The 27,882-nt window shown below is 36.8% G+C and overlaps 1 protein-coding gene across 1 annotated transcript; it reads right to left on the bottom strand.

Moving 5' to 3' along the window:
* Nucleotides 1-25: 25 nt before the first annotated feature.
* LOC139117388 (sodium-dependent multivitamin transporter-like) lies at nt 26-27,882 on the bottom strand. Its single transcript, XM_070680471.1, has 14 exons — nt 27,627-27,882; nt 21,440-21,791; nt 18,335-18,400; nt 17,667-17,786; nt 15,109-15,263; nt 14,622-14,762; nt 11,890-12,019; nt 11,155-11,243; nt 10,399-10,517; nt 9,297-9,451; nt 8,556-8,788; nt 7,033-7,136; nt 6,562-6,677; nt 26-3,163 (listed from the first exon to the last, which is right to left on the bottom strand). Exons 2-14 carry the CDS (start codon nt 21,785-21,787, stop codon nt 2,942-2,944), a joined length of 1,998 nt encoding a protein of 665 aa, XP_070536572.1. The 5' UTR covers nt 21,788-21,791; nt 27,627-27,882; the 3' UTR covers nt 26-2,941.

Raw genomic sequence — 27,882 nt, 5'->3', positions numbered from 1 at the left:
TTTCTTTAAAGAATGGATTAGATCTGGTAATATACATGTTACCGATTTATTCAAAGATGGAGGACTTCTGAAAGAAAAGGAAATATTTCATAAACTTAAAAATAAAAGAAACTGGATGATACAATACAATATAATTAAACACGCTTTACCAAAAGAATGGATACAGATTATGTCACAAACAAGGGGTATAATTGTTGTCAATCAAACAAAACCAACAGTATTAAAAAAAGACAGTTCTGGAAAACAGAAAGATACATTTCAATTTAAATGTAAAGATTTTTATTGGTCCTTGGTACAGAAAAAGTGTACAAAATCTTATGCACCCTTAATTTGGAAATCAACAGAAAATTTCCAACACTGGAAGTTACTGTGCGAGGTCAAAATTAAAAACATGTCAATAAAGAAAGTCGCAAAATTTAAGTATTTCTTATTGTACGACAAATTACCACACAGTGTAAATCTTTTTAAATGGAAGTTGAAAAAATCAACATTATGCACAAAATGTAATGTAACAGAAAATAACAAACATTTTTTTATTTGAGTGTGTATCTTTAGCGCCGTTTTGGAAACAATTTAATGATGTCTGCAATGATGTATTCAATATTAAAATCACAATTACCTGGTCTCATATAATTTATGGATATCAAATAACATGCAACAATTATCAATTATTAAATTTGCTACTAATGCTTGCTACTTTTGCTGTCTATAAGGGACAGCTAACCAACGTTAATAGTATAACAACACATCTTGTTGAGTAACTTTCTGTAGTGAGATTATTTTCAAAAAACACAACAAAGTAATTAATGATTTTATTGTTCGACTGTGAGAGTTCTGAAGTCTTTACTTGCTTTCTGTGATCAGGTTGAAGTTGACTTCACCGTATTTTTTTCTTACGACGGTTATTTTTGCAAGCTAAGTAAAGTGATGGATTTTTTTAGCGATGTGCTGCGGGGTTTTTTTCTGAACAAATTACTTATACTGTAAAAGTGGCAAACAGATGTTGATGTAACTTTTGCTTTCCGTTTAATTTTCATGCAATTAAGATGTAAACAAGTTTTGACGTTGTTAACATGCTTTAAGAAAGGCCAATAAAGTCTTCAATTGAAAAAAAAGATTGCTGTCAGCAAAAACCATTTGAGTTGTTTAATTTAAAAGATAATAAATATTTTACAGACAAAACCTGAAAAAAATGCACAGATGTTAATAGTTTTATATTGGAAAAAAATTGTTCACAGTTTTCATTTAGACTACCCTGTATAGTGGCGCAACACTTTTGGCAAAATCCAAAATCAAGTTTCTTGTAGAAATATGCACTTGTGACCATTTATTCTGATCAAATACAGTTGTAGCAATTGTCAAATGCCTATAAATACACAGATATTGCTAGTTTGTATTAAAAAAATTGTTTCTAGTTTTCTGATAGACTAGCATGTATAGTGGATCAACATTTTTGGTGAAAATCCAAAATCAAATTTCCTGTACACATATGCATTTGTAACCACTCTATTTTAATCAAACATATTTATATCAAATGTAAACATTTCAAATGCTCAAGGATTGTAGTCCTGCGACTACACATGCAAATGAAGATTCTGATAATTGTTCCATATTGCTTTACTTTTTATACTGGTAGGTCTGCAAAAAGTCATTCATTGATCTTATCGTACGGAGTTGAATATCGAACTTCATCATTCTGCCTGTGAAACTGCAAGCTGATTTCTATTCTCAAACAACAGTATGATATCAAAGGCACACGAACCAATCAATTTGGAGAGCTATTTTGTTCCTCATGGGACCCCCAAACTCAAGGTACAAGTGCTGGCTCCACATCTGTATAATTCACTTTCTTTGAACCATTACACTGTAATATGGTGAAATGATTCCATCAAAGTTGAAAATAAATACAGTCAAGCAGGTTTGCAAATCATTCTATCCTGATTGATCTTAAAACGAATGTAGGTTTAAGAAATGATCAATCATCAGAGCCCGTGTTTGTCAATGGTGTTCATTTACCACAATATCAAACACCTAAAACATTTAACATAAAGTATTTATAAGGAAATTTGTGTGTGTCTAGTCGCATCGGTCGCTAAATAGGTTTGCCAATGAAGTGACTTAATAACTGCAAGACTCGCTAGATATATGTGTAAGTTATCTTCATAAATAGATTTATATCACTGCCTGATATTGTCGGAATTTGTACGGCCATTGAATTCGTGATCAGAGGGAATACAGTGTGAATTGTCAAAAATGTTTCTCACATAGAAATAGGTTATTAAAAAATGATAACTCTAACACAATAATTTTAAGTCAGTTTGATTATATATTGGCACATGTGGAAACAAAAACTGCTCCAACAATTAGTAAATAAACGATGTTGACATTTAAGTGATATTAAATAGTGTCAGGGTAAAATATTTGTATGGGATTAATGTTAAAACACACAGGACACAAATTCATATCGCAAAGATGGTGAAATCCGTCAGTTTGCTCGGAGCTACTCCATAGCATGAAATTGGAACTACACTAAAGCATAAATTACGAACACTGCAGAGTATATAACGGATACCACAGCGTGCTCTTTATCATTGAATCTGGCTCCATAATTATGCATGGCTATTCAGCAATTTGTCAGCTATGACATATCAATTTATATTTTTGAAAAAAGGAACACATCTTGATTGTACACTAACGTTAAAGCGGTTTTCTGGCAGCAGCTGTTTGATGTGGTTCTGGATGATTGGGAGTTAGTTTGGCAACCCTTTTACCATTTCAATTGATCGGCTAATATAATTACATTGATATACCAAGAGCAACTCAGTAAAGTACGGATACCGCCCGTCACAAAAAACCGGATCAGTTTTATATCTATATATATTGTCAGCCAACAAAAGCTTTAAAATACCCACAAAAATTGTAATGCTTTTTTGCACAATACTCATATAGCTTCCCACTTCTCCAGGTTTTTCAGTTCTATGGCATCAGATGTATCATTCATCTGTTGTTTCTTGAAACTGTCAGTTTCATCATCACTTGTACTAAGTTGTTCTTGTTTTCTCTCAGAAGATGGTGAACTCTGTTCACTCTCATCGGCTGAGGGCACCGCAGTGTCACCATCATCTCCATAAACCCGCACGATGTTTGTAGGAATTTCATTTTCCTAAAAGAAACCAGAAATGCCACTACTTCAATACAGACCTTGCAATTTGTCTATTAATCATGAAGGTAAAAACATGATATGACAATGCCCGTCAGAAACGCAGGCGCCCGTGTGCTTGGCAGTGTGCTAGATCGATCAAATTTTTGCTCGATCTATTGATCCCGTACTCGATCTGCCCACAACTGCAACCTATACCATCAAGGTGTAATACAGAATCACTCAATCTACACACAACCCGGGTTTTCAAGTAGCCATGCGCTCACACAAAACATAATAATAATAATAATAATAATAATAATAATAATAATAATAATAATAATAATAATAATAATCTTTATTACCCTTAATCATAATAATATTACAATTCAATGATGAATGTACATCTGAGTTGTGCTGTGATAAAGGGTAAATGGAAACGGAAAATAGCAAATGCTAGTCTAGTCCGTTCCCAAAGCCATTTGATGTTAAAGCAAGGAAACGAAGAAGAAAAAAGAAAACTGAAGTATATCGAGGGTAGTGTACATGAAAGTAGTGGGATTGCAAAGTAACCTAATTGTAACAAAGTAACTAAGTGAATAAAAGAACAACTACATAAATAAATATATAACTAAATAGATACATTACGAGTAAGTAGAAATGCGTAAAAAAGAAAACGATAAGAGAGAGAAAAAAAAACGTATATAAAATATATACATATTTAAATATGATATACATATATGTAAAGTTGAATATAACTCTTCATCACTTAAAAAAAAACCAAAAAACAATCGTGTAAAAGTAGACTTGAAAGTGCTAAGTAACTAACTAAGTAAATAAGAACAACTACAAAAAATACATTACGAATAAGTAGAAAATATGTAAAATAAAAAAACAAAAACAAAAACAAAAACAAACAAAAACAAAAAAAAAACCAAAAAACAAAATGTATAGTGAAATATATATATTTATATATCTATGATATACATATTTGTAAAGTTGAATATAACTCTTCGTCATGTAAAACACTAACCGTGTATGAGGAGACTTGAAAGGGAGTGTCTGAACGAACTTCTAGTGGTTTTTGTTTTAATTTGTTTAGGTAATGTATTCCAATAGATGCAGCCTGTATATGATATCGAGAATTTACCCAAGGAAGTGTTGACACTTGGGACATAAAGGTTACCATTAATTTTATGACGAGTACTGTAGCAATGAGAAGGCAACTGACAGTATGTTGTAAGACTGTGTGGCAAGTTATTATTTATAAGATCATACATGAATGTACTGGTATGTAATTTATGTAATTTGTATATATCGAGAATATTAAGTTGTTTGAAAAGAGTAGCTGAGTTTGCTGTGAAGTCACTGAAAGTTATAGCTCTGACTGCCATTTTTTGCGAAAGAAAGATACTATTGAGATGTGAGGAATATGTTGAACCCCAAACTTCAAGACCATAAGTGATGTGTGGTAGGATGAAAGTTTTGTATAGAAGAATAAGGATATTGCGTGGTAAAAACTGTCTCAATTTGAAAAGGATGCCAACCTTTTTTCTGATAGTAGAATTAATCATTTTAATGTGCTTTGACCATTTAAGATGTCTGTCCATGTGAATACCTACAAATGATGTCACTTCAACCTCATTGATAACTGTATTATTGATGTGTAGAGTACCATTCAAGAAAATATGTTTGTTATGATTTCTGAAGACAATGTAATTTGTTTTGAGGTAGTTTACAGTAAGTTTGTTAGCCCTGCACCAGTCCACTACAGTATTGAGGTGAATGTCGACAGTATTTAAATTTATATTAACTTGGTTAGCAGGGAAAGTATGAATAGATTGGTATCGTCAGCAAACAATCTAAAATTGAAGTATGTGGAGGAACGGGCAATGTCATTGATAAATAGTAAGAATAGGGTAGGTCCAAGGACAGATCCTTGTGGTACTCCACATGTAACATTAAGGAATGATGAGGCATTATTATTGACAGAGACTAGTTGGGATCTATTGTGTAAGTAATTTCTGAACCAAAGTAAAGGAAGACCTCGAATACCATAGTGAGAAAGTTTAGAAAGAAGAATTTCATGATTGATTGTATCAAAAGCTTTAGAGAAGTCAAGGAAAATACCGAGTGTTACTTTGCCATTATCAAGTTGTTTGATAAGATAATTGATTAGATTTACAATTGAAAGTTTTGTGCTGTATTTATGACGAAATCCATATTGATGCTCATATAAAATATTGTTTTTTTCTATGTACTGAATTAAGCGTGCATTGACAATTTTTTCTAGAATCTTACTTAACAGGGGCAATACTGATATAGGTCTATAATTTCCTGGATCATCTGTTGTGCCTTTTTTAAAGATTGGTGTGACTTTGGCTATTTTTAGAGATTGGGGAAAATTCCAGTCTGAAATGAAAGATTGAATATATATGCCAAGGGTTTTGATATTATAGCTGCCCCATCAATTATAAGTCTGGCTGGCATTTTGTCATGGCCACATGCCTTTTTTGGATTCAGGGTGCAGATGATGTTATGAACTTCAGATTGTGTAGTGGAGGACATAAAAAAGGAATGTGTTTTGGGTTCAGTGAGGTAACTATTAAAGTTTTTATGAGGAGAATCGATGTTGTTGGCAAGGTCAGGTCCAATGTTGACGAAATAATTATTGAATGCATTTACTATGTCAGGTTTTGCTGACAATGTATTATGCACTCCATTTGTCAGTACTCGTAGGCTGTCTGGCAAGGTATTTTTAGCCTTGAGACCAACACTCCCATATGCCAAGTTGGATCACACATTTTAACCATCTTCTCGAAAATCACGCCGATGAACGTGTTACTCGCATAGTTTTGAGGAAATCGGCCGTCTTGCCAAACGTAGTGAAACTCGGCCTGCAGAACGATTCTACCATAATGACGTAATTTATTCTATTGCTGATTGGTTAATCAACTAATGTGGGCAGCGCCTCTGTCGGCCAAAACGAAGACCATTGCAATACGCCACTCATGCTGTATCATTGAAGCAATCATCAGCGACGTAACCGAATAAATGAATAAATTACCGTTATCTATATCTGCGAGTAGCACGTTCATCAGTGGCAGGCATCGATAGATCGATCTAGCAGACTACCCGGGCCACGGGCGCCACCAGGGCTCGAGGTATTATAAGTCGTAGCAAGAGTGTAAAAAAATCCATTTATGACTATGAACACTGTTGTAAAAAAATGAATATTTCTGTCATTATTGTGTACTTACAAAAGTACCGTACTGCACTCCAATCCTGAATGATGACCAGTTTTCATGCCAAATTTGCGCAGTTGTTGTACAAACCCTGTTATTAGTAAATTATGATTATTAATGTTTGTAATTTTCCCTACATTGTTATTTGCGTCAAAATACAACAAATGTAAAATTCACCGATTTTTCAGCCTTTTCGTACAATGGCGGACAGCAGCATTCCGGGAGACAGCAACGGCATTTACGATACAATGGGGAAAGCAGACCAGCGTCAACATCCCTGGGTTTTCTGTACCCTGTGAGGCAGTAAAAGTCACTTGTAAGTTTATACACGATCGGTGTATCCGAATCACAGAAGATAGTCTTGCTTTGGCAAGTACACGATAGACTTAGATATGTTGTCGTGGCTTCAGTAACTATACTAGCAATATCCGATCGTTTATTCATGCGACATGCCTGATATTTCTCTATCTCCCATGAAGAAATGTTCCAGATCCTGAATGTTTCTCTGTGCGGAAGCAGATTTTAAATCTGGTCAATCAGTACGAAGCTAGAAAATGTGGCATTTCATACATAGAGTATATATATGTACCTGAGTAGTTTGTTATGAAAAGAAAGTGTTAGTGGTTTTATTGCCAGTACTTTTCATACCTGTGATAAAGCTGACAAGTAGACCGACTATCAAGACAACGATGACTTCAACCAAGCCATACCAGAGATACGATATGCTGACAAACTGTATGAACCATTCTGGCCTGAGAAAATGATATTGTTCCAAATAAACAAATACTCTATGTGATATTAATGTCTACCGAAGAACTAATGTTACATGTACTATGCCAAAGTCATGGCTTTGGTGACAGACATTTTACCATCCCCTCTGTGAAATCTAATTTTTGCAATGCTCTGAGAAACTTTTCCTACATGTGAAATAAGAATTAAATGGACTGATTTAGTCCGAAATAAAGTGAAATAATAATAATATACAGGGCAGGTTTGCCAAATGTACACTTTTTTAATTGTTGTCTGTGGCTTCACAAGTAACACATTACAAGCACTCGAAACTTATATACAGGCAGCAGGTTTCAACGTAGAAACGAAGCGGTCGACACGGTTGATGGTAAAATGCGGTGCACTTGAAATAGTTCTCTGATAGAGAAATCAACAAATACGTGGATTTTATCTCAAATTTAGTAACGACTCTTTTCAATCAGTCAGTGGACTGATTAATTCTAACGAGTTAGGGACACTGGTCTTATTTGTTGCATCTAGTCTTGTACGACAAAACGTTATTGATTTATTCAAAAACCTTGAAAAATCTTGAATCACTATCCTGAAAACACAGTTTTTCAGCTTTTTTTATGATTTTCGTGAAAATATCATGAAAATTTTGATGTTGAGTTTTCCTGTTGTGTTTATTTCTGATTTGGTAATAAGTAATATCCACTTTTAGAAGCGGAGGGGTCATGTCCCCACCCCCTTCCCGGCTTTCTACGCCACTGAATGTTTGTCTGATTGTTGCAATTGCACCATCAAGTGTACGCGGAGACTTTACTTTTTCTGGGACTTACATTTTTAATGGCATTTTGCTATCGAGTTTAGGGCAATTTTATTACCAAAACCATAGAATTCTTTGTTAACAGAAGAAAAATGCAAGACTTTACAATTCCTTTTCTTCATTAGTTCCTTTATGCAACATTCAAAATATGGCAGATAACAACATTCGCTTATTGTAATAATTGCCCTCATATCATCTGTCGGTGTTCACCATGACAGTATGCGTCTATATAACAGAATTAAAACAAAGAACTCGCGTTTTCAACGAGCAGTGACATGCCTTCTGATGACAAACTCCCCTATAATAGACACATCCTTAACAAGGGCGTCTAAAATGCACCTCGTATATAAAGGTTAAAAACGGAAAGTAAATCCAGCCGTGGAGCAAAATATTACAACGTGAGAAAGGTACAATACCATATGCATATTTTTGTACTCACAGCGCATGCCTTTTCCGTTGAGAATAGATCACAAAAATAGTATGAAATTCATTGTAGACCGTCCATTTTCCCGTGACAACGGTCGATGTTCTTTTAAGAGGTGACGGTGCATTCATACCATTATTGTCAGGAGTACGAGCAGTGGAAAACAAAACATAGGAATATGACTTAACCTACCCTTCACTCGAAGAATCTAGCAGGGGAATGGTGTCGTTCATTGGTGTCGTTGTTAATTCTAAGAATGTGTAATTGGCGCCAACTCCTGAGGTGATATTTGTACCTGTACCGTTGAAGACGGGACAGCCATCGATAGAGGTAGGGAGAGGAGCCTGCCTTGTTTTATATATGAAGGAACCAGCACTTAGAGTTGCGCCCATCCCAATGCCGCTCAGTAAACCGAAGAAGGCTCCCTAAAAAATGAAAATTAATTGTTTTTGTACAACATGTCTTGATTTGAATACACTTTCATCATCATCTTTGTATTCGTCACGGGCAGGAAGCGCTGTCATAAATATGCTGTACAGTAACTTACAAACCATTCCTGACGACTGAGCCGTTCAAGTTTCCGGAATACGTGTACAGATTTTGTATGTGCATGGAACAAAGACTGCTGATTGTTTGAGGCTGATGTCGGCGTATGATAGTAGTCTGGAATTTCAGTCATCCCGGTCAAAGTGTTTCATATCATAAATAACGCAAATACATAATAACTTGCTTAAAAGACTTTGTTTTACCAAATCACCAAATTGAACAAAGTCTTAGAGCTTTCATAACAGTGGTCGATAAGTAAACCCCGGGCCAAGGATATATCAACATGTTACAAATATATCTTATGACATTGAAAGCGCCTATAATCCTTCAGTGATAGAGAGAATTGGCAAATAAGTATGCACACAAAACTACATGGCAACAACTTACCAAAGAGTTGGCGCATGGAAAGAAGATTCCGAGTGTGAAGACACCAAACACAGGCCCGAGAATGACTCCAGCCAAGCTTAGAGACACTTGCATTATCATGCCAAACTGAGAAACGACGAATACAAACACGATGGCAAGACCACCAAGAAGGGTTGCTGCAACGCACAAGTCATTATATGGGATTATATTACCATGCCCTGCCCGTCGCATTTTGATTGGTCAAGCTGAACCACGTGACTGACCACAAATACACAGTAATGGTCTGTTGATATGCCCGTGAATATGAATAATAAGATTAACAACTCAAAGTATCGTAACTTTACAGCTCAAACGTAAATCATAATCAATCACAAAATAAAATGGAGCACTTGTGGGTCTAGTTGAGATACATTTTCTGAAAATATTTCCAGATTTGCCAACATTTTACAGCGCGCGTAACAGTGCGTTGCGTATTGCTCAGTTCTGGCGGAAAGCCAAATTAACGGGCTCGGCAAGCCTCGCCCGTTAATTTTGGGCTTTCCTCTCGCCCTTGCCCACAAATAAACGTTAATGGTCAGCGCGTCGCCCGTTATTTCTAAATAAGTCATCCAGACTTTGTTATAAATCACTGTAGGCGGCTTCGACATTTGGCATAATGTGGGACCCTATTGGCTATGAGAAAGAGTAGCATTTAACCAAGTTCAGCATTCAACTATTGTGATGAACGGGATTGGACCAGCAAAATCTGAAAATGCAAGGGTCGGCTTCAAGATCTGGATATTTATAAACATTTTACAACGGGTCACAGGATTTTAAAGAAATGTTCACTCTCCTAAAAAAGCCTTGTTTCGGTTTACAAGACTACTACGGGGAAATAAGGTCATTTCCCGCATATTGTCATTACTGTAGACTGAATGAAAATGATATCTTCATTGTTGACATTTTACCTATTGTCGAAAGTTATCCTAAGAGAATGGATACAGGCTCTTGACAGACTTTGGCTGAGGTAAGGAAAGGAAAATTTGCAAATATATTAACCGAAGACTCTACGTTTGTTAGAAGTTAACTTTATGCCGTTGGTACGATTTATGTAGAATTGAAGGCTGTAATACTTGATACTCACAAAGAATCTTCAAAATTATAGTTGACGTTTTGTCTGACATGTTAACACAGCATCTCCATGGTTTTATGAAATCTTCGTGGATCACAGCAGCCATAGAATTCAGTCCAGAAGACAAAGTGCTGAAACGTTGAGGAAATAGGTGTATACGGTGTCGTTCAACCAGTAACCATTGTGTCTAAAAACCATTGCTCGATTAATGGCATAAAAGTTAGAGAAAACAGAGGGAATTGCACAAAATGGTTGTATAAGCAGTCCAGTAATACTACATTGACATCTTCTATGATGAAAACTATTTCAATGAAGGCTGATCGCTTATTTGGCCGGAAATAGTGTACGTCAAAGCTCCTGTAGTTTTGATGTGAGTTTAGGTACCATAAACCAAACTACGGAGAGGTTCTTAACTACTGGCAGCTAGGGGTACATATTCCCCATAATATCGTTTCTGTCAGTTACAGAAGTAGAATCGAAATCGCAGAATTGATTCGCTATGAAAAATTGACAGGAAATTATTGTTCAGAAATGTGTGATACGTACTAACAAGTATTTACAACTTATTGAGCCTAAAGTCGGACCCGGTGATCACATGCCATCTAACTTTCCTTTGCGGCTCAAAGTCAAGTATTTTGTACTTTTCCACCGGCTACAGCATAAATTCCCTCAACGTTGAATATATATTAAAATATATTTTCTGTAATCAGCCCCATGTTCTACAAAGCCAGAAAAACAGTGGTACATTGAAAGTCAACTCGAACTCACCTAAGGGCGGCACTGAATGTCGACGCAATAAACAGTCCAGGTAAACCAGGAACATCGCCAAGATTTTCCAAAACGAAAAAGGGCAACAACTTCATTCAGTTCACAAGAGAAATATGAAAAATGTAGAAACCAAGTTAATAAAAAAATACAAAGCTATTTACCCTGCAGGTGTGAACATTGTCACTTGAAAACACTGATTTTACACCAGCAAGCTTCTAAAATGCTTTGAGCTGTTTGATCTTCGGATTAACTAGCAAGTCAGAAAAGAATGAGGTTGACATGGATAACTATAGCAGTGAAGACGTTACAATGACTACTTTCATATAAAACACTAGAAAAATTCACCTGAAGATGTATTAATCTTTTGCCACAATTCACGTGTCTCTAACCATAAGCATTACGATGGAAGATGTGAGACGCGTATTTACACTGATAAAGCATCATTAGCATGAAATGTTGATATCAAAACAATACTCATTGACGTAATCTGCATAAATGAATAATTAACCCCCTCACATTTTGAAATTATACCTATCTTGTGTTTCATTTCCTTCTTCTCCGATCTTCCTGAAACATTTTGTCTTTTAACTTAACTTCTTTCGTTTGAGCATGTGAGTTAACTCAATAAAAATATCACAGTTCGTACAAACTGTAATTCAAAGCTGTTGCAAAAACCATAAAAGCTGCAAAAAGCAGCATATAGAAACTAGCTGACAGCACAGTAGTTTCCTTTACCTGGTCTGGCTTCGCTATATAATCTTTACGAAGTGGATCGCAGTATGCATAAACTGCAAACACAACAACTCCGGCTAAACTTGCAAAGCTGGCCATCAGTAGATCAAATATGATACTACAATACATCGCTCTGGAGATTTAAATAAAAAAAAGAAAGAAAAGTCATCGATCTGTATAGGTACAAACTAAGCGGCAATTTTTATATCCTGTCTTGAAATTGTTATTTCATAGGTCAATCCACTGGGAATTCGGGTCTAAATCTCGTTGTTTGTTTAACACTTGCCTCTATGCTGACACTGAACAAGTAGAAAAAGCACACGAAACACAATATTAGTGTGTATGGTTTGAGTTCGCATAACTTTGTTAATTAACAGCAAGTAACAAATATACCATCATTTAAGCTCATATTTGTACACAAACACACCACTTAGCCGTTGCCAGAATGAACCCTTGGTATACTAGGTTACGTTTTTGTTTGTTTGTTTGTTTGTTTGTTTGTTTGTTTGTATTTGAAGATTTTTTATCGGTAACACTAAAGTGGAGTCACAGTGCTTGTCAGCTGGTCATCTCATACTTATAGCAAAACACTTTTTACGCAATGAAAATGAACAAAAGAAAGCCACAATTTGTTTTGTATTTACTACAAGTTAAATACATCCAGCACTTGGATTACGAAATTGCTATACAAAGACAAGATAAGACACATTCGTGTAAATGGATTGAAATACTACCAACGATAAATGATAATTGAGAACTATACTAAGTCACTTTTACCAATGATCCCACAAAGTACAAACCTCACAGCATACACATGGAAGTTTTCGTTTCGTTTTTAGGGTGTTAAAATACGCGAGCTTTGTCGTACGGGTGTATGTCAGTCTATGTATATATGGGGTTGATATATCAATATCAAGTCAAAACCTATTAGTTTTGGTAGTCGTAGCTTGCATAATTAAGACTAATTTGCAAAATGATTTTTCATAAATCAAATTTATCCAGAATGACAGTATCGTATCTTAAGAATCTTGTTAAATATGTTAATCAGAGAAATACATGTAAGATTTCAATGTCATGTAAGAGTTTTATGATAATAACGCTTCTTCTTTGCATTTTTAATGAACTTCGTAATTAGGGATATATATATATATATATATATATATATATATATATATATATATATATATATATATATATATATATTGATTTACTCGACCATAGTTGATGAAACTTGATACGTATATTGTACTATAATATATTATTAATGACAATAGTTCAGCATTTTTTCTAAAAGTTGATAACTAGGTTCCATAATTAATGAACTTTCGAAATAGGGACATAAAGTAGAAGGACAAGACTTGGCCAAAGTTGACAAAATTTGCTAAGTTTGGTGATTGTATAATGATATTCTAGTAAATGTAGCAGTGAAAGTTATTAACATTTTAATTTCACAGTTAATTTGCTTTTTGCATATTTAATGAACTTTCCCCCACAAGGCACACTTGAAGGACTCTACCAAATTTGATGATAGGGGACTCTACCAAATTTGATGATAGGTGCCATTTGTATTAAATATACAATCATAAAAATAGTGAAAGACATTTGTATCTTTCATGTAAGCTTATTGGCCACATGCACATTTGACGAACTTTCCCAACGAGGTACACTCAACTGGAAGGACATGACCACAATCGATGAAACCTATATGATATATATATTGAAACCTATGATGTATATTGATGAGAGAGTGATGTACGTGCAGCGGAAGATATTTAACATTTTCATGTAACCTAATTTAATTCTTGATTTTCATATTAACTGAATGTCGTCAATTAGGAACATAAACTAGAAGGACTGAACAAAATTTTGTAACTCTTACTAGATATATTGATCTTACAAATGTATAACACAAGTGAAAGACAAAATATTTTTGTGTAAACTGTTAGTAAATTACACATTTAAAGGACTTCCACAAATAAGCCAAATAAGAAGTGAAGGACTCGACCAAGGCAATTAAACTTGTGACATAAAATGATGATACAAAGATAGGACAGCAGTGAAAGAAGTTTGATATTTTTAATTTCAACTCATTACCAAATTGTGTTCTGAAAGTCCCGTTATCTGTGTCTGGTTGCATTAGATTTTGATAAGATGGTTACAAATACACTGATATAAAATGCTTACCGAAATGTAATCACAGAGCGTTTTCCAAACATTTTCCAAACATTAAATAATTTAAATGTGCCATATTGAAAAACGATATGTGTCAAGCAACTGGAAAAGTATGAGTCAAAATATGAATCATACCAGGGTCTTAAGATCTAGTGAAAATCATTTTTGGGTCGCCCTTCGGGCAATAGGCTTATTTTTGTATCATTTCATTGCATTTAAAATAATGAATGAAAGTAACTGCTAGTGCATTAGTTTTACTTCATGCCTGCTTGCAATCATTTTTATTTTCCTACCATCCTAGATTAGATTTTTGCCAAAGGCAAATCTTGAAATCTTTTTCCTAAATCCTATATCTGATCTGCAGGACTCCAAAAAATCCATCCTTTAAAACGGTTAGTAAGAAATCAACATGACCGGTCGACCCGGGAAATTCTAACTTCTATACTCGTATTACCCCTGCTCAGACTACTTTGAATCTGCAAAATGAAAGACTGAAGAACTTAATTTCACAAGCTGTTGATTAATATTATCACAAGATATAAAATTCGATTATGCATACTTACTTCATTCCCTCTTTGGCGCTCGAACAACTGTTAAATCGTTGTGCTACTTGCTGACTTGCTCCAGAAAGGGGTAACAAATTGAATGCACAGCCGATGGTCAGCGACCAAACCGTGTTACGTGTTCTTGGGTCGATATCGATGCTGTAACACAGAGAGTGACGTCAACAAATCATACCTTTAGTCAGATAAAGCTATATACAGACATTAACTGCAATAAAATAATAAACTCTAATCCGAAATCTACAGTTGGCAGCCTATTTATAGCACAAGCAAAAATAATTTGTCTTAGGTGCAATTGACCGATTGTTCTTGCACTTGTCTGTGTACGTGCAAGTGCGTGTGTGTGTGAGTGTGTTTTCTCTCTTCACAATTCAGTCTACTTTGTAGCCTCTCCAGTGATATGAACGAGGTTGCATACCTACAGACTATGTATCTGGCTGATGTATTATCATAGAATAACAACAATTGTACAAGGAAATTTCCTTACTCAGCATAGACTATTCTGCCGCCCTCATCGGCGATTTTCCAGACGTTACCAAGCCCTCCAAGCATAACGGACCCTTTAATGATTACAGATAGCACCCCAACATACATCAGAACGATTTGAATGACATCCGTCCATATTACGGCCTTCATACCTCCCTGCAGTATGAAAGTTATAAATCTAAAATTGAACGATGAATGTGAGTACCGTATCGACTGATTACATTCAAGGGCAAATAAGGCATTTAGAAATATATAAATGGTTTGGAAAAATTAATACTATTGTAAAAAGCAGTTTGGTATTTTGTAAGGGTTTAGCTTCCTTGGCGCTCTGCAACACAAGAAAAGTCACCCAACGGTTTCAACATGGTTGAGTTCCATACTGCAGTACTTGAAAAGTCAATTAACATGTACAGATGAGCCGTTAAGAACACTGATACACACATACAATCAGAGAATCAAGGTATTAGGGAGCCGTCACTATTTACGACCTGGGGGTTTGAGGAATGTGAGGGGGGTCACTCAAAACATTGGAAGCTACAAGGGGGTTACTCAAAATGTGGAGAGAAAGAAGGGGGTTACTTAATTTTTGGTGCAAAATGAACTGAAACACCTCTCAGATTGCACCATTTCACACATCAATTTATCAAAATTTACACAACCCCCCCCCCCTCAAACTCTCCCCCTGGGGTGTTCTGTCAGTTTTACTCAGTAAAACTACAAATTGAAAACACCTCTCATATAGCACCAGACTGCATCATTGCACACATCAATTTCTCAATTTTTTTCATACAAGAGAGGGTTAACCTCTGACACTTTGCCCCTTAGCCTCTTGCGTGTTCTCCCTCCTGTACTTTCAAATTCTGCCCTGTCAGATACTTCGTGAAAACCTTGTCATGATACCTATCCAAAGTAAACAATACTATATGATTGGGTACTGGGTATAGCGTGAGCTTTTATTGGTACTTTGAATTTCATTTTGATGGTTTCACCTTTTTCAACCGTAATGAGATAACCGATGATAAAATAGCAGGATATGAAAGGTCTGTGTTATTGCTGTATTTTTGTAAATTTTACAAATACATGTCTTGATATTTAACTTTTCTACATGGGAGCCAGTCACAATTTCTGTGTTAAAGAGGGGGTTACTAAATTCATCAGGGCTGGCAGGGGGTTACTCGAAATTTTAGAGTTTCGGATGAAATTCCCCCGACCCCCACGCCATAAATAATGACGGCTTCCTCATCTTGAAAACGGCGTTAACGGCTGTGTCAAGTGTTATAGGTACACATTAAGTGACTTTCAAAGTATTTCAGAGCGGAAAGGAAACGCAAGTTCAACCCTGGTAAAAATCAAACTGGTTCTATTAATAATATAATATAGTCAGCTATTAGGCTGAATTCAAAAACATCTCTAGGGAGGGGGGGCACGAGAATCCAAAAAAAGTTCTAAATGCCTTTCTTAACAAACTCAGAACGTGTTCACATGCCCCTTCTGACCTGCTATAATTTTGAAATCCCGCTCCAAATAAAACTTGCCTGATTTTGGAATGGAGAGATTTTTAGAGGTGTGTGTGTCTATTTGTGTGCGTTTTTGTGTGAGTGTTTCTCTTCCTGGGAATGAGGGCGCTGTTTTGACATATTTTCTCTCAGCGATCACATAAAAAAAGTTTTAGAAACAGGATGACATGCCTCACTTGTCAGCAAACTGAATATAATTAACATAATTGATTAAAAGAGACATTAACTGACTTTGGCCAACTTTTTAGTACCTGGTTCTTTTTTCTGTGGATCTACTGCAGTATCTTGTTCTACTCCCCACAGCATGATAGAATAACAAATATTCTGCTCGGTAAAATACACCGTATCATTGTTACTAATGGAAAATGAATTCTAGTCCGCACTTGAATTCAATTTTAAAACGATAACAATGCTGATTCTACACATATGGCTGTGTTAAAGTTATTGCCAATGAAAATAAAAGGAGACACTGAAGCTTTATTCAATTCTTGGAATATTCTGCTGTTTCGTTGTCGTGCTTATGTGTCAAAATATTGGGGTCAATAGGGTCGAGCTCTGATTTTTTTAAAGACAAGTTTCATATAACCATAATCCTGTGGTAGGGTTCGCTGCTCAAAGTTTTATACCATGAAAATGTGCATCTGGTTTCACTTCGACCACTACCACGGTCTTTTAGAGTGGTGTAGAGTAGTTTGAAAGCATACGACTGACTGAAAACCTTAACCTGTTATTAGTGTCAACCTTAGGGTTGTATTCACTATTATTACCCTATATCACAGATATTTATCAGCATGCGCAGCTCATTTTATAATTGACCAATCATATTTCTGTTGAAATGATAGTGTCGGAAAAATAATAACAAAATAGAAATATTGTCCGTTAAAATTATAAATCCATCAATTGATATAGTGGTGATGATAAGCAAATTTCGATCTTGTCTTTTTAGCAGTCCTTAAATTATTCGAATCACACTCTTGTTTTCTCCACGCGACAGCACGACTACAAAACGGGCTAAATAATAGCACAGCAGTATTGTACTTACCAAAGCGGTGTAAAATGTACAAACCAATCCAACTGTCAGAGTTGAAGTCCAAACATCTAGTCCGGTAGCGGCGTTCAATGCCAAGGCAGGCGCGTAAATTACAAGGGCAAGATATAATATCTGATATGGGCGAAACAGAAAAGTATATTAAAAGTGGAGCATTTATAAAATGAATCCCTGACAAATCCCATTTACGTAGGTATCACGTCTCTCATTGGGTCCTCACAATATGCATTAAACCTTGTTCGTAAATTCTACAACGAATGCATCAAAAGAAGTCGGACCCTAAAGTATTGTGACGAACCTCCGTAATTAGGCTGAAAACGTTAACGTTGTATGCAATATGTATAGTTATCATTCCCAATGCCATGTCATGCTTTATTATTGGTGACTCGATTCAAACATTTTTGAAAAGCATATCACGTTATATTCGGTAACTTACATTATTTACTTTTTATTTGCAATAACAAAGAATGACTGATCCTGTCGGTCAATGAAAAAATCTAATTTCTAGTGATGCTTACTTCTAAACTAATCTGGCAATGTTAGATTAATATTGCAAACAGAAAATGTATGAACTAATATAACAATTAAACTCGATGCGGGGTCTACCTGTACCTTTATATTAATTGTTATTCTACTTAAAGACCAGTTAAACATGGACTGACCTTGTAGAATAAATAGATTGAAGTTGATAGAAGACGAATCGGTCGGGAAAATCGCAACTCCATGTACTGAGGACGAAAGAAATATATCTAATTATATCATATCAGTATATTGATGGCGCAAAAACTGCGATCTGATTGGTCGAGACGTGAAAAGAACAGTGGAATATAGGCGATATACCACGGCTGGCATATGCGCAAGCTTTCGGCTAGAGCGAAAATCCTTTTTTGACGCTCCATGCCAGAATTTCAATATACTGTTATGATATAATAGCAATAAATCACAGCCAGCGAAGGTATACCACTAGACTTTGACCAGTTCACTTCATATATGCACTCGCTATCGCTCGTGCATATATGTCATGAACTGGTAAAAATCTCGTGGTATACCGTCGCTGGATGTGCTTTATTGCTTAAGTATTTTTGCCAAGATTTGTAAACAGACTTTTACAATAATGTGAATGTCAAAGTACTGTACAATATCTGCAAGGCAGAATATGCGACCAGCTAAATGAACTCTCTGCTCAATACGAGTAATGCAAATCAAAAGAGTCAAATGACGAAAAAAGAAGAAAATATACATATATATATATATATATATATATATATATATATATATATATATATATATATATATATATATATATAATCAGATAGTATCTATAATCACATGATGAAATATCCGTAGTATAGCTGCATTCACAAATTCTGGTTGGAGAGGGGACTGGAGAAATTGCGATTGAAATATAGTTTTTCCAGACCCCTCCTCAATACCCTCAAAACATTTAACATCCCCCCATCTATATGATAAAAAATTTGTCAAGCCCCCCCCTTTCAACTATCATTTAGCCAAATATGTATTAGAGATGTACCCACAAAAAAATAAACCTTATTGCGCAGTTCTTCTCGTTCATGATGCACGCAACGTATTCTTTAGTGGTTCAATTGTCATCAGCAGTTTGTATAGCCATATTCCTAAAGCAAGGTTCTCAAATTGATTCATTTTTAAAGGTATCAGTACACTTTTTTGGATTTATTGGTCTCAGCCGGCTTGAGTTAATCCAAATCTGGCTGGATCAATGATACCCTGGTGAAAAAGTGAGCAGAGTGACCGACACCTCCGCCCACAACCCCCCCCCCCTCCCCAAATATTTCAAAAGTACAAGAGAAGTCCTAGATGCTACTTATAACAGTTTTACAAATTTAAGAATACTGGTAGATTGCAATATTCCATCAAATACAACTTTTAATCTCAGAAATTCGGTAATAATGGGAACTTTGGTAAAAAAATCTAAAATAGCAGTTATTCACACATTTTTTCATTTAAATTAAGAATCCTTACTATTCAAAGTTTTAACCTTGTGTTATTGTATGATGAGAACATTTCATTAAGTGCATGAACTTCAAGTTGAAATGAATGGTTTTATATATTGACTTTAAGTGATTTTCATGAAAAACAGTGACTTAAGTTTGTAGAAAATCAAGCATGGTGACCCCATCTTTTTTCTCTAATTTTTGATTATTCTAATATACCGGAATTGAAAAATCTGTTATTCAAAACGTATGGCAATAGTTTCATTTTTCCGATCATATATCCTTGAGCAATTAATATTACAAACTCAATGTTTCATTATTTGTGCTTTTTTTATCAACTCCAATCTCTTATTTTACATCTTTTCGTTTTCAATATTCGGCATATCAACACAATTTGCGTATCTTTAATGTACACTTACATTGCTGTCAGTTGCATTTCAGTCTAGCCATAAGTTGAGATGTCAATATACAACAACACTACTGCACATTCAGGTTGTGTGAACCAACTCCAAGCGTTTCAGTGTGATTTTAAAAAAATTAACTACAACGAAAATGACACACAATGCAACTTTTAGGAAAAATATCAAGTTTAACATAACTGCTCACATCTTGTTTACTGTCTATAATGAACAATGAATTCACTACAAAATGACAAATAAAGGTAGCCATATAGGAATAAAAGTAAACTGTAACAGCATACAAGGAGATGCACTTTTTGTGTATAGCATAGTGAACACTGTTTTGTGAAAATTAATACACCTGTTTTCCCTTTTGGCCGTTGTTTATTTATGTAAAACTGTCGAGTCTCCTGTCTTTTCATGTGATGCTGTTTGGCCTGATCTTCTGTACAAGTATGTGTCACTGTCATGAGCGTCATATGACCTGATTACTCTTCTTCAACTACATCAGAGTCAGAGTTATCTCTGTCACTTTCACTCCATTATGCAGTGACAGTGCCACTGCCGGTAGGCAGTAGAAGGCCAGTACCTGTATTAACATTTATGATTTAGGAGGGCATTACCTGATGATTTTGACAATATTTTTGTTCTGTTTATCGCGTTATTGTTCTACTCTCTACAGCATGTTGAACTGTCCAGTATTCAGCTTGCCAACACAGCATGTGTATGTATACTATGCATTTGTATCATTGACAAATGACTTTGTCCGGACTCTTAATTCAATCATCACCTATAGAGCTTACATATACAGGCTTTGTTGACAAACAGAATATTGTGTGTTTCAGTTTGCTTTAGGAAGAAAGGAAGAAACTGTATTGGATACATCGCATATAAATACTAAAACATCAACAGTTGCAGCTAACATTCGAATAGTTGGATGACACAAAAATGTTATTCATTTTTCTTGAATTACCTACCAAACTATGGAATCTCAAAATATAAAACATTTGGAAACAAAACATTTTCAGACCCCCATTATACCCAGAGCCAAACCCTCAAGCCCCCTCTACATCCCCTAGAATTTTCAAATCCCCCTGAATTACTCCAGCCCTCACCCCTCCCACCCAGTATTTGTTTAAGCAGCCTTATTCATTCGTAGTCACTGTATTGTTCATGAACGAGTGTTCACACAACAGCCACCTGTTGTACTCTTCCGCTCTGCTCCCATGGCCCACTTAGACGTGTGTACATATGCCTGAGGTATATGTACACACGTCTATGAGGGGCATAGACGAAGACCGGAATGGAACACAGGTGACTGTAGCTCACTCTACCATTGGCAACAAGTTCCTGGTCTACGACGAGATGATCTATTGCATAAAAGATCTCTTCTCACCTCATATATACTAGTTATTCCTAAATTATAAAACACCGGAAGGTAGAGGTGGCCTGCCGTTAGTTTCAATATGACTAATCCCACAGCAAGCCACCAAACCATACTTGTGTACAAATACACTTCTGCCCCAGTTCCTATGGTAGCTACGGCTGATGTGGCGCTGGCCATCATGGACGCGGCCACCGGGAGGAAGTGCATCTTACGATTTGCCAGTAGATATTCATTAGTAGTGCTCTGTTTATCTCCAGTACATCCATAATAAACACCAACGCAAGAACTGAGCGCCAAGACGACTGAGAGGATGACGTAATCAAAAATCGATAGCCCATGTTGTACTGGCAAATCCATTGTCCTTCACAAAATATACGACATAAATATAATGTGAGTGAATACGAATTATATCATTATTTAAACCTTAGACGACTATTGTGGTAATCTTCGAAGTTTAAGTTATTAATATCTAATGGTTGGTTGTTCCTATTATTAGAGTATACTCCCCGTGAACAGAGTAATACCCTTCGTAAAATTGTCATTTGCCTTTATCCAATCACTTGTTGTGTAGATCGGCTTTCAAAACTTGTAAAATCTGTAGAGCTTTTGGAGATTTGTGATATTCTTTACGATTGTATCGTTCCGAAACAGGATAATATTAACCTTTTGATGAGGACATTTATGTATCGATATGCTTCAAACAATTAATATGAAACTTTTTATGAATATTGCATACATGTACCACATAATCATTCTTCAGAGGATTTTAGTACTAAAGTCAAACTCGAGATTTGAAAGTTCATTAAGGCAGTAAACGCCTCAAAACTTTCCTTGAGGAATTAAAACTATTCACTTCTGAAATCAAAAATCAAAATCATTAGTCACAGTGCAAATTTTGGCACAAGAGTAAAAACTAATTTTATCGACACTGGACGTTCAAAATGGCTGTCATGCCTGTGTTAACTTTGTGATAGGAAATTAGTTTTTTGATTTCGACAAAAAGGCCAGTGAAATCTGCATTTTTTTTCGTGAGCAACGAAATGACCCCCCCCCCCGAAGTGGTAGTCCAATAAATATTGTTAGTGTTTGAGAGTCCGAATTTCGTCCTGAGGCGCATTCTACCTGAAGTTCAGCTGAAGATAGCAGTGAAGCTCCTACCATACAGTCCCGCGAATTTAACGTTCAGCTGAAAATGAAGCTCCTACCATACAAACCATTGACATTTAAAGTTCAGTTGAAAATGAAGCTCCTACCATACAATCCATTGACATTTAAAGTTCAGCTGAAAATGAAGCTCCTACCATGCAACCCAGTGACATTTAAAGTTCAGCTGAAGATAGCAATGAAGCTCCTACCATACAACCCAGTGACATTTAAAGTTCAGCTGAAGATAGCAATGAAGCTCCTACCATACAACCCAGTGACATTTAAAGTTCAGCTGAAGATAGCAATGAAGCTCCTACCATACAACCCAGTGACATTTAAAGTTCAGCTGAAGATAGCAATGAAGCTCCTACCATACAACCCAGTGACATTTAAAGTTCAGCTGAAGATAGCAATGAAGCTCCTACCATACAACCCAGTGACATTTAAAGTTGAGCTGAAGATAGCAATGAAGCTCCTACCATGCAACCCAGTGACGTTTAAAGTTCGGCTGAAGATAGCAATGAAGCTCCTACCATTCAACCCAGTGACATTTAAAGTTCGGCTGAAGATAGCAATGAAGCTCCTACCATACAACCCAGTGACATTTAAAGTTCGGCTGAAGATAGCGATGAAGCTCCTACCATACAACCAAGTGACATTTAAAGTTCGGCTGAAGATAGCAATGAAGCTCCTACCATACAACCCAGTGACATTTAAAGTTCGGCTGAAGATAGCAATGAAGCTCCTACCATACAACCCAGTGACATTTAAAGTTCGGCTGAAGATAGCGATGAAGCTCCTACCATACAACCCAGTGACATTTAAAGTTCGGCTGAAGATAGCGATGAAGCTCCTACCATACAGCCCAGTGACGTTTAAAGTTCGGCTGAAGATAGCAATGAAGCTCCTACCATACAGCCCAGTGACATTTAAAGTTCGGCTGAAGATAGCAATGAAGCTCCAACCATACAGCCCAGTGACATTTAAAGTTCGGCTGAAGATAGCAATGAAGCTCCCACCATACAACCCAGTGACATTTAAAGTTCGGCTGAAGATAGCAATGAAGCTCCCACCATACAACCCAGTGACATTTAAAGTTCGGCTGAAGATAGCAATGAAGCTCCCACCATACAACCCAGTGACATTTAAAGTTCGGCTGAAGATAGCAATGAAGCTCCCACCATACAACCCAGTGACATTTAAAGTTCGGCTGAAGATAGCAATGAAGCTCCCACCATACAACCCAGTGACATTTAAAGCTCGGCTGAAGATAGCAATGAAGCTCCACCATACAGCCCAGTGACATTTAAAGTTCGGCTGAAGATAGCAATGAAGCTCCCACCATACAGCCCAGTGACATTTAAAGTTCAGCTGAAGATAGCAATGAAGCTCCCACCATACAACCCAGTGACATTTAAAGTTCGGCTGAAGATAGCAATGAAGCTCCCACCATACAACCCAGTGACATATAAAGTTCGGCTGAAGATAGCAATGAAGCTCCTACCATACAGCCCAGTGACGTTTAAAGTTCGGCTGAAGATAGCAACGAAGCTCCCACCATACAGCCCAGTGACATTTAAAGTTCGGCTGAAGATAGCAACGAAGCTCCCACCATACAACCCAGTGACATTTAAAGTTCGGCTGAAGATAGCAATGAAGCTCCCACCATACAGCCCAGGACATTAAAGTTCGGCTGAAGATAGCAATGAAGCTCCCACCATACAACCCAGTGACATTTAAAGTTCGGCTGAAGATAGCAATGAAGCTCCCACCATACAGCCCAGTGACATTTAAAGTTCGGCTGAAGATAGCAATGAAGCTCCTACCATACAGCCCAGTGACATTTAAAGTTCGGCTGAAGATAGCAATGAAGCTCCCACCATACAACCCAGTGACATTTAAAGTTCAGCTGAAGATAGCAATGAAGCTCCCACCATACAACCCAGTGACATTTAAAGTTCGGCTGAAGATAGCAATGAAGCTCCTACTATTCAACCCAGTGACATTTAAAGTTCAGCTGAAGATAGCGATAAAGAAACTACAGAAACGGCTTTTTCTGCTTCATATCTGGACATTTTACTTGAATTTGACTCTAATGGTCGCCTTTCTACTAGGCTATATGACAAGAGAGATAGTTTCAACTTTAGTATCATCAATTTTCCACACCTCATAAGTAATATTCCACTCTCACCAGCTTATGGGGTATATATTTCCCAGCTTATTCGATATGCTAGAGCATACAGTTCATATGGTGATTTTGCAGAGAGACATGGCCATCTCTCTTACAAACTATTAAATCAAGGTTACACCAGAGCAAGACTTGTCTCTACATTCAAACGCTTTTTTGGCATGTATCGCAAGCTGGTAGATAAATACAATATCTCTCTTCGACAAATGATCACTGATGGCATCGGTGACATTGGGCCTTAGATAGTGACCACTACCTATCTGACTTATAGATTGATATATGGCGGGTGCCACATGTGGGGCAGGATGCGCTTACTAGTTTCGAAACACCTGACATCACTTCCTGGTCTTTTGGCCAGAGGTCCATATATCTTTCTTTCATGAATATGACTTTGTTTGTGTACCGTCTATTTACTGTCTGTTCTGTGCTCTTTTGTGTCTATGTTTACAACTATTGTCTTCGGAATTCCGACCTACTGTCATTGGATTATGGATTGGTATGATTGCGATTATTTTTCTCCTACCATGCAACCTAGTGACATTTAAAGTTCGGCTGAAGATAGCAATGAAGCTCCTACCATACAACCCAGTGACATTTAAAGTTCGGCTGAAGATAGCGATGAAGCTCCTACCATACAACCCAGTGACATTTAAAGTTCAGCTGAAGATAGCAATGAAGCTACTACCATACAACCCAGTGACATTTCAAGTTCAGCTGAAGATAGCAATGAAACTCCTACGATACAACCCAGTGACATTTAAAGTTCAGCTGAAGATAGCGATGAAGCTCCTACCATGCAACCCAGTGACGTTTAAAGTTCGGCTGAAGATAGCAATGAAGCTCCTACTATTCAACCCAGTGACATTTAAAGTTCGGCTGAAGATAGCGATGAAGCTCCTACCATACAACCCAGTGACATTTAAAGTTCGGCTGAAGATAACAATGAAGCTCCCACCATACAACCCAGTGACATTTAAAGTTCGGCTGAAGATAGCAATGAAGCTCCTACCATACAACCCAGTGACATATAAAGTTCGGCTGAAGATAGCAATGAAGCTCCTACCATACAACCCAGTGACATTTAAAGTTCGGCTGAAGATAGCGATGAAGCTCCTACCATACAGCCCAGTGACATTTAAAGTTCGGCTGAAGATAGCAATGAAGCTCCCACCATACAACCCAGTGACATTTAAAGTTCGGCTGAAGATAGCAATGAAGCTCCCACCATACAGCCCAGTGACATTTAAAGTTCGGCTGAAGATAGCAATGAAGCTCCCACCATACAACCCAGTGACATTTAAAGTTCGGCTGAAGATAGCAATGAAGCTCCCACCATACAACCCAGTGACATTTAAAGTTCGGCTGAAGATAGCAATGAAGCTCCCACCATACAGCCCAGTGACATTAAAATTCGGCTGAAGATAGCAATTAAGCTCCCACCATACAACCCAGTGACATTTAATGTTCAGCTGAAGATAGCAATGAAGCTGCTACATTACAACCCAGTGACATTTAAAGTTCAGCTGAAGATAGCAATGAAGCTCCTACCATACAACCCAGTGACATTTAAAGTTCAGCTGAAGATAGCAATGAAGCTCCTACCATACAACCCAGTGACGTTTACTATTATCACAAAAAAGTCCTGGGGGATTTGTCAAGGCCGTCACAGTCCTTCAATGATGAAGGGACAGTGACACCATGAATGAAAATGTGACAGTGTCTATGCGATACTGTCTTTGCCATATGTTTTATTCAATCGAATTAGCAAGAGATCCACTTTTCTCGTTTGCGCGGAGTAGGCAGATTCGTCTTTAGTGCGCCTTGCGCCTTCGGTTTATCTCCAAATAACAGCGCCATTCCTACATCCCGTGCTAATCCAAAAATTAAAGATTCTGAGTAAACTTGAATCCACCTCATCTAGAAAACTGAAACTGTTCGTTTGTCAACGTCTCACGTTTCTAATCTTTTTCTTGCAGTGTTTCAAAGTTTCAGTAATTTAGACTTCCCAGTAACGCAAGGTTACCTTGATCTCAAGGCCCATTTGTCTCGCCAAACCACGACCTCTACGCGACATTGTACTTTGCTGAGCGGACTGAAAGAAAACTTTGTGCATCTGTGATGTCAGATCTCCAGGGGATCTGACAAGAAGGCATAATTATTCTGCAGACCGTGACCACAAAACAAAACTAACCCTGGATTTAAGGTCAATCTCCATTTCAATGAAATGGGATCCATTCTTCTCGCCTTGAATGAAACGTCAACAGCATTTTTCTGTGTTTGTTTCTATCAAGAATTCGGTCAATGCGATATAAGAGCTGAAAATAAAGGCGTTGTCGAGTATCATGTGACCACAAGGCGAAGATTTTTACTGCAGCAATTTTCGTTGAACATAAATAGCACAAAGTTCGCTATTCATGAGTTTCTTTGAAGTACTTTAATGACCTTTACGCAAAAGCTTTTCTTTGTCATCTACACCTTAACAGAAATGTCGACGACTGTCTTTCTAACCACCCAAGCTGTTCGTTTGCTCCGGAAGATTTTGCTGTTCTCATCAAAGAAGATATTACAAATGCCTATTTCTGTAAGCTGCGTAACTGTTCGAGTAGATATGAGACAAGGAAAGACACTTCTATTGACAATTTTTCAGACACCGCAGAGGTGTAAACATGAAACATTTCATTGACTATTGTTCGGATTCGTCGTCTCCGACGGGGGAGGAAGACAAGTGTCTGTTTCGGCATTCATTCTATGGAACCGTCTGAAAGTTTGAAATCATTGGCGCAGAAACGCATGGTGTAGTTGTCTGCAACCCTTTTAAACCTTGCGAATGTTTACCCTTCAAAAATTATGGAGTTAACTTACCAGGAAGTTCTTTCGGTACTGCTGTCAGGAAAAAATGTCTGAAATTTGTGGCAGTGTCACGGAACTCACTACTTGCTTTCTTTGGTAGTAGATAGTAGGCCAGCGCTGTTGGATTGAAGGTCCTACCCAAGCTATATAATATAATGGAAACGAGGTTAGCGAAGCGTTGACCACTACGGAAAGGTCGCCTCTACAACTAGTGAATACAGTTTATGCACTGTATATGGCCACGTACTGTGAATATACAATTGATTCT

Source organism: Ptychodera flava, chromosome 18, assembly GCF_041260155.1.
Source record: "Ptychodera flava strain L36383 chromosome 18, AS_Pfla_20210202, whole genome shotgun sequence".
Taxonomy (NCBI): Eukaryota; Metazoa; Hemichordata; class Enteropneusta; family Ptychoderidae; genus Ptychodera; species Ptychodera flava.
The sequence above is the reverse complement of the archived record's forward strand: the minus strand, read 5'-3'. Positions and strand labels throughout refer to the sequence as shown.

Coding starts and splice junctions, on each gene's coding strand:
- LOC139117388 (XM_070680471.1), bottom strand. CDS start 21,787: ATGGATTTGCCAGTACAACATGGGCTATCGATTTTTGATTACGTCATC. Junction 12,020..14,621: donor AGCGCCAAAGAGGGAATGAA/GTAAGTATGCAT, acceptor TTAAATCTCCAG/AGCGATGTATTGTAGTATCA. Junction 9,452..10,398: donor TATAATTTTGAAGATTCTTT/GTGAGTATCAAG, acceptor TGTGCGTTGCAG/CAACCCTTCTTGGTGGTCTT.